The 13407-nt window shown below is 43.7% G+C and overlaps 1 protein-coding gene across 2 annotated transcripts; it reads left to right on the forward strand.

Moving 5' to 3' along the window:
• Nucleotides 1-352: 352 nt before the first annotated feature.
• Nucleotides 353-9226, forward strand: smox (spermine oxidase). 2 transcript variants are annotated; one of them, XM_068751090.1, is made up of 7 exons: nucleotides 353-436; nucleotides 3521-3755; nucleotides 4098-4324; nucleotides 5434-5607; nucleotides 6196-6940; nucleotides 8097-8257; nucleotides 8707-9226. In XM_068751090.1, the coding sequence occupies exons 2-7, from the start codon at nucleotides 3548-3550 to the stop codon at nucleotides 8821-8823; spliced, it is 1632 nt and encodes a 543-aa protein (XP_068607191.1). In that variant the 5' UTR covers nucleotides 353-436; nucleotides 3521-3547; the 3' UTR covers nucleotides 8824-9226. The 2 variants fall into 2 exon arrangements, with proteins under 2 accessions (XP_068607191.1, XP_068607192.1); XM_068751091.1 differs by lacking the exon at nucleotides 353-436 and adding an exon at nucleotides 1833-1902.
• Nucleotides 9227-13407: the final 4181 nt, after the last annotated feature.

Here is a 13407-nt window from a genome sequence, read left to right on the forward strand (position 1 = left end):
GAGGCAGTCCCAGCTTCTTCGGTGTTCATCACTTATTTGATTTTTGATTTCCAATATACTCTGTGTGAAATAACACCACCACCACCACCAACAACAACAACAACAACAACAAATAAATAATAATTTCAATTTGTATGTCAACATTATTGTAAGCATAGGTTACTGTATTTGAATACATAATCAGAGACCGAGAGGTGCGTGCGTGTGCGTGCGTGCTAAACGGCAGGAGGCGGCTCAGGCAGGCTTACTCAGGGGTGGGCGGGACTTTGACGTCATCAGCGCTCTTTTTTTTTTATTATTAATGAGGAGGCAGCGGCCACGGTAAAACTGGCTGCTTCTGGTTTTCGGGCATAAATACAAAGCGGAGCCGGTCTAAGGAGAACAAATAGCAAAAAGGAAAAGCGACGTTTCAATACTTGAAGACCAAGAGAGCGAGGTAAGAACCCGCCAGCCCGAAATAAGGAGCCGCTCTTCATCACGGAGACCGTGAAGGCGAATAATGTCATTAATAATAAACGCTTCTTGACTCAGCCAGTACACACACACCGCTGGAAAGCCAGTCTCAACGTCATCGTTTACATTCTCTGCATGATAAATGTCAGACAGGTATTTCTATTCCTCATAATAAAGCAGCAGCCCGAAGGTGCGCGGCATTACCGTTCAGTAACAAATGACGCGCCTCGCTGTGCGTGTGTAACACAACAAACAGCTTTGGCTGTTTGATTGGTCCGCTCGAAAACGTGTTCAGGTGTTGTTGTTGTGTTGTTGTGTTTGTTGTTCGTCAGACTCAAACGGGCAGAGAAGTTCATTTGTTTTTGTTTGAAACTGGTGCCGCGTTGGCATCACAGTTTTAACGTGGCAAGCATCATATTGTGTGTGTGGGTGTGTGTGCGTGTGTGTGCGTGTGTGTGTCTGTGTGTGATCACTTTTCGTTTTTGTTTTTTATCTTAACAAATGAAGCAGCATGTAAAATCTATGACTGAAGCTCGAGCAATTGATTAGTTAATCATTAACTAATGCTTTAGAAGTCACCTGGGCAGCACCTAACCATAACCCCCCCCCCCCCCCCCCCCCCCCCCCCATTAGAGAGATAAACCATAAAAATATACTTATATACAGAAACATATTTATTTCAATCAATCTTTGGTCAAAACAGCAAACAGATGCTGCAGGACAGCTCTCAAACAGCTCCGCCAGAAAAGCCTCTGAAAACGAAAACTAAATTAAATTCATCACGTTTTTGGACTGTGACGTCACAGTAAGAGGGATTTCTTCCAGAAGCGTTTCTGTACTTGATTACAGAACGACGCAAACTACGCAGGATCGACTGGAATTTATTTTGCTGATTTTTGGGTTGTTAGTGACCCAAAGCCACCGTCATACTCGTGTACAAACATGGAACATTAAAATATTTCTATCAATGGGAAAAGTGAGTTTTCATAATATCTTCAACAAAATGTCTAATTGATAGGAATGTGGTCTCCAAATGTAATATTTCAACATTTGCAATGATGTGTTTTTGTGACAAAAGACAGAACACAAGTATGAAAGAATCTTTGTGTGTGTGTTTTTTTTTTTCCTCCTTGCTGATTTTTTGCTGTTTTAATTTGTACCCTTCAGGTGGAATGCACCGAGCCTGTTACACGCTGCGTTTGTGTATCTTTGGGAATGCTAGAATGCTCTTAGGACACTCTTTATCATGGAAACGTCCAGTGTGGTGGAATGTGTGTGTGTGTGTGTGTGTGTGTGTGTGTGTGTGAGTGTGGTGTCTCGACTGCATGAAACCAGTATAAGGAAATAAACAGAGCTGGGAAAAAACAGTGGAATGAAAGACGAGCGACGGGAGCGCAGACCTGGTTATTCTAGAATATCCTGTTCAAGGATGAGCCTTCTCTCGAAAAGGTAACCATGTTAATAATTACATTTTCTATGCCAGTGTTAGGCCCCTCCCCCTTCATCGTCACTCCACTTAACGTGTGTGCACCCGGCAGAATGTACCAAAGGCCAGCTCACGCAATCTACGGTGGAATTACGAGGGAGGGATGCACAACTGCGTCAGAGACACCCGTGTGCAAAGTGGCAAAGTGATCAAAAGCTTTTTAGAAATGAGAGCTAGCATTCATTCAAAAATGTTGAGTTTTACTCAGGCAGTTTCGGAGTGAAATTGATTTCATTTCATTTGTCAAGCCCAATATTAGAACATTTATTCAGTAGATTGTATCAGTATATCAGAGTTGTCCCATTTAACCTTTAATATTCGTGAGAATGATAGTGTCACTATCAATGTTCACATTGCTTTCTTGATCCGCTGAATTGCTTTATTCCAACTGCATAAAAACAACAACAAAATGTTTCTGCAAGCAAAGATCCAATCTGCGTTTCCATCCTTCTTCTATCAGAGATGAAGTGCTGTGTATTGCTGATTGTCTTTTGTTGTGTCCTTCTGTGATCTTAATTTAAAACTGGTGAGGAATATAATATTCCCAAAGGGGGTTGGGCCCCCATGGGACGTCATGAGGCACCAGTGGTGGCGCCTGCTGATGGATGGACCACAAATCAACTAAAAGTGATTAGATTTGTTCTATTTTAGGCACAAAACAAAAATCAACCTTTATTCTTTAAAGCCAAGAATGAGTCCTATTGACGATTCGATGTCTCAGGTCAGATTCCGGGAATCACACTGATCGACTTTGTGCAAAGACCTAATTGGAAGCATCCGTGTAAGAGAACTGAAACTTGTCTTTATTTGCGCCACACAAAGACAATACTCAGCCTAACTCAGATCAGATATTGTGAGTCCAGATTAGTAGGTTTAATCTACCGCTGTGTTGGAGGTCATCTTTCAACCAAGACTCTTGTAGACTTTGAAACAGGAATAGAGATTTCCTGGGATCCTCAACACACGTCCTCTTTTGGGGCTTCACCTTACTTTCGCATGTCCACGCAGTCATTTTTCTTTGTCTGACTGCTTCCTCTCCGACGCTCCTCGCCAGCTCTTATTCCTCTCGGTCCTCAGTCACAAAGATGACTTTGGCTCGGTTTCTCAGTGGCGAGCGCCTCGCAGCGAGACGGATCCGGGTTTGAATCCTAAATGATCCTCTCCACGGATCACTCTATTAGTCTCTCCATAAACATGAACAGGGTAGGCAGGCACAGGAAAAGTATAGCATCTAAGGCAATACGAACTGTCTCATGTTACTGGTATGAGGTGGAAGTTCTTGAATTATAGGAACATCTTCCTTGAAAAACTGGCATTTCTGTTAGCAGGAATGTCTTCCGAATAGACTCCCGCTGTTCCATTCTCACACATCCACACACACACACACACACACAGCTGTCCATACATTGACAGCGAGCGAAAAGTTATGTTGTTGTTATTCTTTATATCCTGAATGTTTCCTTGAGAAATTTCAGCATAAAGCATAAAAAAAAAAAAAGTGACCTTCAATAAACTCCGTCTTTTACACTGGACGCAGAAATGTTTGTTTTGCATCATTCATTTTCTTCCTTTTGTCCTCAGACTCAATCAAATAGGAGCTTGGACGGCATGCAAAGTTGTGAAAGTTCCTCAGAGAGCACTGATGATCCTCTTCGTCGCGGCCCACGCATTCATCGGCAGCCTCGAATAGTAGTGATTGGCGCTGGCTTGGCCGGCCTTGCTGCGACTAAGACATTACTGAGACACGGCTTCACGGACGTCACTGTCCTAGAGGCGTCAGACCACATTGGCGGCAGAGTTCAAAGTGTTCAGCACGGTGAGGAGATGCAGTGTTGAGATGCTTTCCCACTTCATCTACTGCACTTAAAATCAGATTTCCTTCCTTCCCAATTTAAAAGCTATTTTAACTTTAACAAACAAATGCATTACATATTTTAGAATTATTTGATTTTTATGAACATGTCAAAATTTATTTTTGATTAATATGGATTAAAGCAAGAACGGAAAAGAAGGGATCGGCCAATGATGCTCGTGGTATCTGTGTCACACACCGATTCATGCAAACCCAAATAGGAAGCGTGAACTTCAAGAAAGCCATTTTTTCTTTACATGTTTTCAAATTTAGACAAGCGTGTATTTCTGCTTGTTTTATTTGTAGGAAAAGCTAATTTGGAGTTCGGAGCCACCTGGATCCATGGCGCTAACGGGAATCCGGTGTACCATCTGGCAGAGGAAAACGGCCTGTTGGAGCACACCACAGATGGGGAGAAGAGTGTGGGACGCATCAGCCTGTATACCAAGAATGGGCTGGCACATTATCACACCAATGCTGGGAAGAGAATCCCCAAGGACGTGGTGGAGGAGTTCGGAGACCTGTACAACGAGGTGAGGGGACACGCAGACAAGTCGGTTCAAGTATTTGTGTATTATAATATGAATGAGGACATTTGTTACAGTGCCTCTTGACCAAGTCTCTCTGTTTTTCTCACGATAAATGTAAGATCTTTGTAACACTTGATGCAGCCTCCAGCAGCATCACCGCTGGTTTCTCAAGGATGAAGGACATTTACGACCTGGGGGGGGGGGGGGGGGTGGGGGGGGGGGGGGGGGTCCGGGGGGTTATTTTCCCAAATAGGATGCGACAAAGGCAGTGACGTCAGGAAGGCTTTATAGGAGCAGCGCCCACGTCACGAAAAAAAATCACCGTTAACGCTTCCCATCACTGTCAAATCTGGTGACAAGAGCTTTTGGAACCTGAAGCTCATAATAAAAGCTCTCTGGCACCGTGTTTGGCTGTGATTCTGGTGACGATATATGCAAGAATATATACTTGCATACAGGTGCTCACAGACAGCGTGGATCAAGACCAGTTACAGCCGTAAAGCATTAAGGGAGTAAAAGCTGAGTGTTTAAAGAACATCTGTGAATACATTTATGTATATAAAGTCTACCCGAGCAAACGCTGCATCGTTTCTGATCCTGTTTCCTCCTGTTAGAGCTGTTACTGTACAAGCAAGTAGGTCATGCCGGGGAAAGCATACAGGGATATCTGTATTTCTCTGTGAGGAATATTTGTATTCGATTTTTTTTTTTCACACTCAAAACACCCAAGCCTCAAAGACCGGAGCTCGTCTCATCTCTGCTGCGTTTAGCGGCTGCATCATGGATTTATCGTCTTCCTCCAGATGTCTTTCAATCCTCATCACTCGTTCTCTTTGTGTTGTATACATCGCAAAGCTTTCACTTTGGGCTACATAGAAAAAGATGGACTCGACCAGGTGTGTAAAGACCACAAGGTGCCATCTCTAAGGGTCTTTTTTTTTTTAAGTGTTTGTCATGAAAAGAGAAAAGATCTGTGTTGTTTCCCCATCATAGTGCAGTTGAATCTGATGAGATCTGCCTCAAACTGAACTGAACCGGTTTCTTTCACCCTCCTCTGCTTTTCATATTTCCTCATACTTACCCTCGGTCTCTGAACTTTTGTCCTACTTTAGGTGTACGAGCTGACTCAGGAGTTCTTCCAGAATGGGAAGCCGGTTTGTGCCGAGAGCCAGAACAGCGTTGGCGTGTTCACGCGGGACGTGGTGCGCAAGAGGATCACGATGGATCCTGAAGATCCAGAGAGCAACAAGAAGCTAAAGCTGTCCTTGCTTCAGCAGTACCTCAAGGTGTGTGTGTATGAACTCTGTGTCTACCTAAGAGTAAGTGAGTGACATTGCACTTCCTGCTTGATTTTCAAAATAAGACGAATCAGACTCATTAATGCTCATCTAACATCATTTTTTAAACTATTTATCCAGACGATGTCATCAAAACAGATTGAACTGTCGCGCCTTGTGATTATTATTGGCATGAAAACAAACAAAAATAATTAATAACCATTTAATATAATAAATTAATGTGGGTGCTACAGTCCTCTGTGCTGCTCCATACACACGAAAACACAGGAAGTAGAACATTTTTGAAATGCACCAATGAAGAGATGCTGAAACATTGTCTTCCCGGTAGTTATTATCACACCGATTCAGTATTTGGGTAGAAAGCAGAAGGAAAAAAAATAATTTAGGCTTTTTGCTCCTGCACTGCTCATCCCATTATAATGTAAAAAAATAGTCTGCGTTGATAAACCGCTTTTATAAAGCTGATATTTTCAGAGTGGCGACTGCAGAGAATATACCTTCAGTATGAATTCAGAGAGGATTCATCCAATTAGGCAGCAGCTGAAAATGTGATGTTGCTATGCTCCCCTATTTCAGGTGGAGAGCTGTGAGAGCAGCTCTCCCAGCATGGACGAGGTGTCTCTGAGTGAGTTTGGAGAGTGGACAGAGATCCCTGGTGCACATTACGTCATTCCTGAAGGTTTCATGAAGATCGTGCAGCTTCTGTCCCAGGACATCCCCTCCCGCACCATCTGCCTGAGCAAACCGGTCCGCTGCATCCACTGGAACTACTCGTCCCAGCATCAGGAGGCGATCGCCAAGACCAGCGACACCAACCAGCTCAATAACCACAACGAAAACCACCACGGCTCCCAGCCTCGCGACGACCCCCTTATCCTGGGTCACCCCATTTACGTGGAGTGCGAGGACGAGGAGTGGATCACGGCCGACCACGTGATCGTGACAGCATCTCTGGGCGTCCTCAAGCAGAACCACGAGGCCATGTTCTCCCCGTCTCTGCCCGAGGACAAAGTGCTGGCCATCGAGAAGCTGGGCATCAGCACAACCAACAAGATATTCCTAGAGTACGAGGAGCCCTTCTGGAGCCCAGAGTGCAACAGCATCCAGTTTGTGTGGGAGGATGAGGCTCAGCTGGAAGAGTTGGTCTACTCTGAGGAGCTGTGGTACAAGAAGATCTGCTGCTTCGATGTCCTCTACCCTCCTGAGCGCTACGGCTACATGCTGAACGGCTGGATCTGCGGGCAGGAGGCGCTTCACATGGAGCGCTGCGACGATGAAACGGTGGCGGAGATCTGCACTGAGCTGCTGAGGCGCTTTACAGGTGAGGACGAGCACATGCAAAGGAAGCAGAGCCGTGTCCATCGGGAATCCTCTCGACTCGTGATTCAATTTATTTGTGTCCCGTTTCGGTTGAATATCATTGATATCAGGTCCCAATTCACAAAACCCGGTGACTCAAATGACAAAACCCAAAAGATTCAAGCCGGATTCAAGCAAGAGCAAAAGTAAAACTGAATGATTTATGCTCATGAATTGAAATTTAATATCATAGCATTATGTTTTTAGGGTAATTTGTTCCAAAATGAATGAGTCATTTTCATTCATTTTCAGCTGCTGCATCTACTCACAATCTAATCCCAGATCTGAAGGGCAAAATAATTAATAAGTTAATAAAAGATTAATTCTGACGTAATAATTCTGATTGATCCACATTGGTTTTGCATTCTGTCTCAAAGCTTTCTAACAGCTGGATTTACACAGAAACATTCATCTATAACGAACACAATAGGCTTGAAAGGCTGAGACTCTCAGCTCGGTGACTCATGCGATCCATGACTCGGTTTGGGCTGTTTAAATAGTCAAAATGAGTCTAAACAAAAGGCGAACTGAGTCACATGTTGGGTTTTGTACCCGGTGAGAGTCGGCAGAATGACGGACGGCGAGTTTGATCGATCGATGCTGCCGACGGCGATCAAAAACGCGGCGGTGAATTATTCAGGGAATAAAGAAGCAACGCTCTCGAACCATTTCATGGAGTGACGGTCGAATCGCTCGTCACAGATTAGTGACGTGCGGACAGAAATGGCTCAGATTACTGCTCGGCAAAGTGATTGCCTCATAAATAGGTCACGGAGCGAGTGCAGATACAGCGACCGTCACTTCATGATGAAGTCAGCTCTGGCTATAGATGCTGACTGTATCACACAGAGACCCCCCCCCCACCCCACCCCCACCATTCTCCAACACACGTGCCTTGCTCATTTAGGTTAATGTGGTGTAATCCCCTCAACTGCTGCTGCATTACACACAGTATAGACGAGCTGGCGCCTGTCCCCTCACCAGAACGTCCCGCGTTTGGACAGATCGCTGCGACCAGCCGCCACAGCCTCAGTGTGAACTGCTTTGAGTCTGCGATGCACCGCTTTGTTCCACCTTCCATCTGCACTCACGCTTTCTCCCTCTTTCCCTGGCCACAGGGAATCGCAGCATTCCGAAGCCCCGCCGTGTCCTGCGCTCCTCGTGGGGGAGCAACCCCTTCATCCGAGGTTCCTACTCCTTCACCAGGGTGGGATCCAGCGGTGGAGACTTTGAAAGGCTGGCAACGCCGCTGCCTTATGCCAACAGCACAAAGGCTTCGGTAAGACGACGCACAATCCCAGAGCATTTGCTTAATGCCGTGATGTCATCGCTCATGTGCCGCACCGCGACACACGCAGAGCAGATACGCTCGTCTAAAAGGGCAGACCGTGAAACCCAGTGCCTTCTGGGTAAGGAGGATAAGTAAGTGGCGAGGGGGGGTTGGTTTGTGCGATGATCCTGCTGAAGGAACGGTACGATCCCTCCCAGTCAGCCCCCCCCCCCCCCCCCCCCCGCCAAAGTTAAAACATAAGCCTTTAGGAAAGGGACTGTGATTTCCTACGTGCAGAGCGATAGCAAGTGAAATAAGAACGAACGAGGCCCAAAATATGTCAAGATGACATTGGTGGATCATGTTTTGAATTTAGTGTCCTTTCTTAAAAATAAAAATAATTTTTTTTCTTTCCTCTCTCCCCGACCCCCAACCCGACTCCCATTCTTCCTCATCAGCCCCTACAGGTCCTGTTTGCCGGAGAGGCCACCCACAGAAAATACTATTCCACTACCCATGGTGCTTTGCTGTCAGGACAGAGAGAGGCCACGCGGCTCATAGAGATGTACCGGTAGTCTCACACAGAACCGAAACCGCGAAGCCTAAAATGTTACACGAAACAAACCTCTGACTAGTGAAAATAAAATGCAAAACTGTTGCGTTTTTAGAATATTTTTGTCTTGATGATTAAGTTATACTTTAAAGGCAAGCTTGGGCATTAATCACAAATGAATAATTTTGTTTTTATTGTACTGTAGATTCAAATCATGCTAAAAAATTTTTTTTGGGTGTGGGGGGATATACTGTTTAAAAGTTGCCAATGGTGCTGGCCTTTCTCTCATTGTGTTTCCTTTAATCAGTAATTTCATGTTTATGATAACGGCGTCTGTAATGTAACATGTTTTTTGTAAGTGCCTTCTGCATGTAACATCATAATGGAAATGAAAAATAATGGAAAGAATGAATAAAAATGTAGTTCTCTGAACATCGTATCCTACTTTAACTCACCGCTAGTCGCCGTCACGTACAGCACGTCGTCGTCCCGTCTTGTGCAGCCACAGACAATCCTCTTCAATGGAGGCAATCACTGGGAACGTTTTACTTGGCAGTAGAATACAAAGGAAATCAGCGTTAAGTGTTTTCCTGTCTGTTCACTAGTGCCTCACGTCAAGATGGTTTGCTTACTCACTTTCTCCCCTCGCATGACAAACGTTTCCATGTTATCACAATGATTAAAGCGTCACTACTTTTCCCAGACAGCATCAGAATCACCACCACAATGCTGCTTTATGAAGACACAACATGTGACAGTTCATCAGTTCATGGCCTCGCCTCCGACTGCTGTGTCTTTCAGTTCCGAAACAGACAACAGGCAACCCCCAGCCACACCTGGGTGCAGCTCAGCATAACAGCTGACACGAGGGGGGGGGGGGCAATTCCAATCTATGAATGCTAATAACTCCTGAGGAGTCTTTTTGTCCTGGTGGTTTGGGTCCTTTGTTGTAAGTATCTGGACTCTCTACCTCAGACACAAGACATCATGTTCCATAAAGGCAAATGAAACCAGGTCAATGGTGCATCACCTTGAATAGAATAGAAAGCCTTTATTGTCTTGGCATAGTGGCTATGCAAAGAGATCAGGAGCGCTCGCCTGCTTGTTGTTTTGCGTCACTGCACTTATTATTCCAGCAGTGTGCCCTCAATCGCTGCCCTCTTCTCTTTGCTGAGACTGAACACTTACACAAAGAAGCATCACACTGATGCATAAACTGCACTTTGAGACTGGAACGCCAACCGCAGAGACAAAGGAACTCTTTGTTGAATGAAGTCAACTGGACTTGTAGGAAAAGCTTTCATCCAAAGACGCAGCTTCAGTTCTGAATGGCCGATACGCAGTTCCAGCTATTTAGCCCAGTGGGAGTCGTCCAGGTCGGTAAGTCATGATGAGAGTTGTTGAAACCCGGTCTGTGTAAGTCCTCAGCCATCAGAGGTCAATCAAGAAGAAGAATCAACTACATTTGCTTAAGGTTTCACCTCTCATCCAAGACACTTCTTCAGTTTTAACTGACTGGTAGAGAGAAACCACAAAAAAATAAATTACCAAGACAATAAGCCTCGCTAGTAGTCGTTGTCCTGCCCACCCTCATCAGCTAAAACCTGGACGTTACTGTCCTCAAAGGGGTGGCCTGTGTCTTTCAGGTGCAGAAGGCCTGCTAGAGTCTCTGGTGAAGCCCAAGCAACACTTTTTTTTAAATATATATATAGGTTCCACCTATGGACTATAGGCCTGCGGCGACGTTCAAATCACCTGACAGTTGAGGATTGAGTTGCTCTCCTCAGGCAAGTAAAATCGATTTGAGCTTCCTGGGGAAGGGACAGGTGATGGTGAAGTTTGCCTCCTCTGCTGAGGGACGGCTTCTTTGATCCCTCTCTCAAACCATTTTCCTTCCTTATCTTGAAACAAATGACCCCTTCGTCTTCAGGAGTAGATGGACTGCTAGGAAGCTCCAAACCGGAAGCAATGAGGAGGTGACTTGAGCACACCAACTGCTTTCATGGCTGGTTTCTTGATTAAGCCTGACAACCCAGATGAATTGATGAAAGATTATTCCCAGCTAAGCGTACGAGCACATACAAGTTAAAGCAGTTTTATTGATGAAAATGATTAATAAAACATTTCCATTTTCTGCGGTCAGAAACAGAAAGTTGATCATCTTTTTTTTGAGGGGGGGATGCTCTTTCAGAAACAGAAACCAAGTTTGTCACAGCAACATGGAAGAAGTTCATGGATAAATCGGCATGCCTTTTGTTGGCAGTCAAATAATACTGAAATAATGATTTACAAAAAGACAAACTGCACACTTAATTGCCCGATAAGTGTTGAGGTAATGTGTAAAATACTATTCAGATGAATGGGCAAAGTACAATCATTCATACATAAAATATATGGACACAAATGGAACTAGTTTTTGTTTTTAAATTACATGAATACATGGCTGGAAATGCAATAGAAGAGGAATAAAATATGATTTTAAAGATTGGAGAATGCAATAAGCGTGGCTGAAGATGCACCTTGGACTACAGGATTCCTACCAATAATGGTAATGAGCACCTGTAATCTGCAGCCGGTCCATTTGTACAATAACGCAAATGCACTGTTGTTATATGAGCATGAATCCTTCAGCTGGAATCCGCAAAGCTGGAACAAAGACGGTAACAAATACAAAGGTGAGCAAAAGGTCGCGATAGACCTTAAAAAGCACTTTAAATGAAGCCGTTTCAACCTCCCAAAGAGTGAAACATGACAGCAGGTGCACGAGAAAAGAGGCAAACTCTTCTTCAGAAATCCTCCATGAAACCCTGCGAGTCGGTTCACTGACCGGAACCGCTTGTCGGACATCGCGCTGACAGAAACCGGTGCCGTTTCTGACGTCACTGTCGATAAAAGTGTTCAGGGAAAAAAAAGAAAAAAAAAAGTGCATCATAGTTTTGTCAAATACTGAGGAAATATAGCTGAACATTAAAAACGACACTCTTATAATAAACACCTGGAATATCTTTTTGTTTTGTTTTTCACACACTAGTGCAACAACATACCAGATAAAATAAAGAGAAACGTCAATAACCTGCAGGCAATCAAAAGCTCTTTAAACATCGAATGATTTTTCTTATCACAGTAGCAGAACAGTTAAGAAGGCAACTCAATGATCGATGCTCAAGCACAAACATGCCAACATTATACACATTACTCTGTTTTTATAGAAATAGATAGCTGAATTATCATCTTAATACTTTTCTTAAATAATTTCCATCTCTATATGACTCTGATGCACATTGAATATAAAGTATCTAATACACAACTGCAATTTCAACACTACTGTTATATACTTAATATAATTCTCTATTTATCTTTCATTCAACTTTGGAGAGAATGAAGACGTGTAAACTTCAACTTTTTCCACTCATAAATATGACCTAAATATCATATAACATCAAAGGTTGGTCCTTTTTTTCCTTTTGATTTTTTTTTTGTAAAACAAACACTATGTACAGATTAGCTGATAGCGAAGGCAGGATTGTCTCGAACTTAAAATCAACAAGTGCTTTGTGTTTTCAGCAAAGTCTCTGTCAGTGGAGGATAATAGCAACTGGAAGAGCATGACGAAATGGACATCCACAGCAGATCTCACCTTGAACATCATCATTACAACATTCTAATAAACATGGTAAACATGTCTCGAGGGAAGAGAGGTGACGTGAATCCATATTCCAACCTGTTTTAAAATGATTTGGAAGTGCTTTTTTTTTTTTAAGCATCCAATAGGGGTAAAGTTTAGTGGTCCAGTGTGTAAGATTAAAGTTTTGCCCTGAAATCCTGCAGACTGCACCTTTAAAGGGGTATCTCAGGGGATTAGGATTGCACTTTCATAAATTAAGCAAAATGCCGCAGAGGCAGAGGCCCCTCGTGCGACTCCATAGATACTCTTTAAAACATCATCTATGTATTGATACCACATCTTTCCAGTTTTCAGAATACATATTAGGGTTCTCACTAGACAAGACTCCGTCTGTCTTTTATAGCTTCCGAGATAAGTTTACATTACGAAGGTTATTTTTTCAGCCTCAGAGTTCAATTCATTAAATATATATCCTGATCTAAATGTTTAAAGTTAAAGGGAATCTCCTTTAAGTTGTCCCCAGCAGAGCGCAGTGTGCATTAACCCCACATTATTGAGTAAGTATTGCTTGCTACTTGGGCTTTTTGCAAAGTGCACTAAACAGAATTGCTGCCATGAATTGAAAGTGACGAGACTTGATCCCCGACTGAGTGCTGCAAAAACAGTAAAGGTGAATAAATAAATGTGAATAATTTTTGCTTTGGAGACATTAAACATCCGTCTTATATGGTCCCTCTTCCCTCAGTAATGGCACATTGGAGAAAATGCTCCAAAGAACGGAGGACAGGCAGACACTGTTACAAATGGCACTGGTGTTTTCAGAGAAATGCATTATGGATCGACTTCACAACAGCCATCGAATAAATGGAGTCAAGGTTCGTATAACAATGCTGCTGACACGAGGAGGCAGAGGAGGAAGCTAAATTCATCCCCGCTATGATGATTCAAGGTCTGGGTGGTAATGGCAGCGCTGTCCTTGCC

Source organism: Brachionichthys hirsutus, chromosome 17, assembly GCF_040956055.1.
Source record: "Brachionichthys hirsutus isolate HB-005 chromosome 17, CSIRO-AGI_Bhir_v1, whole genome shotgun sequence".
Classification (NCBI taxonomy): domain Eukaryota; kingdom Metazoa; phylum Chordata; class Actinopteri; order Lophiiformes; family Brachionichthyidae; genus Brachionichthys; species Brachionichthys hirsutus.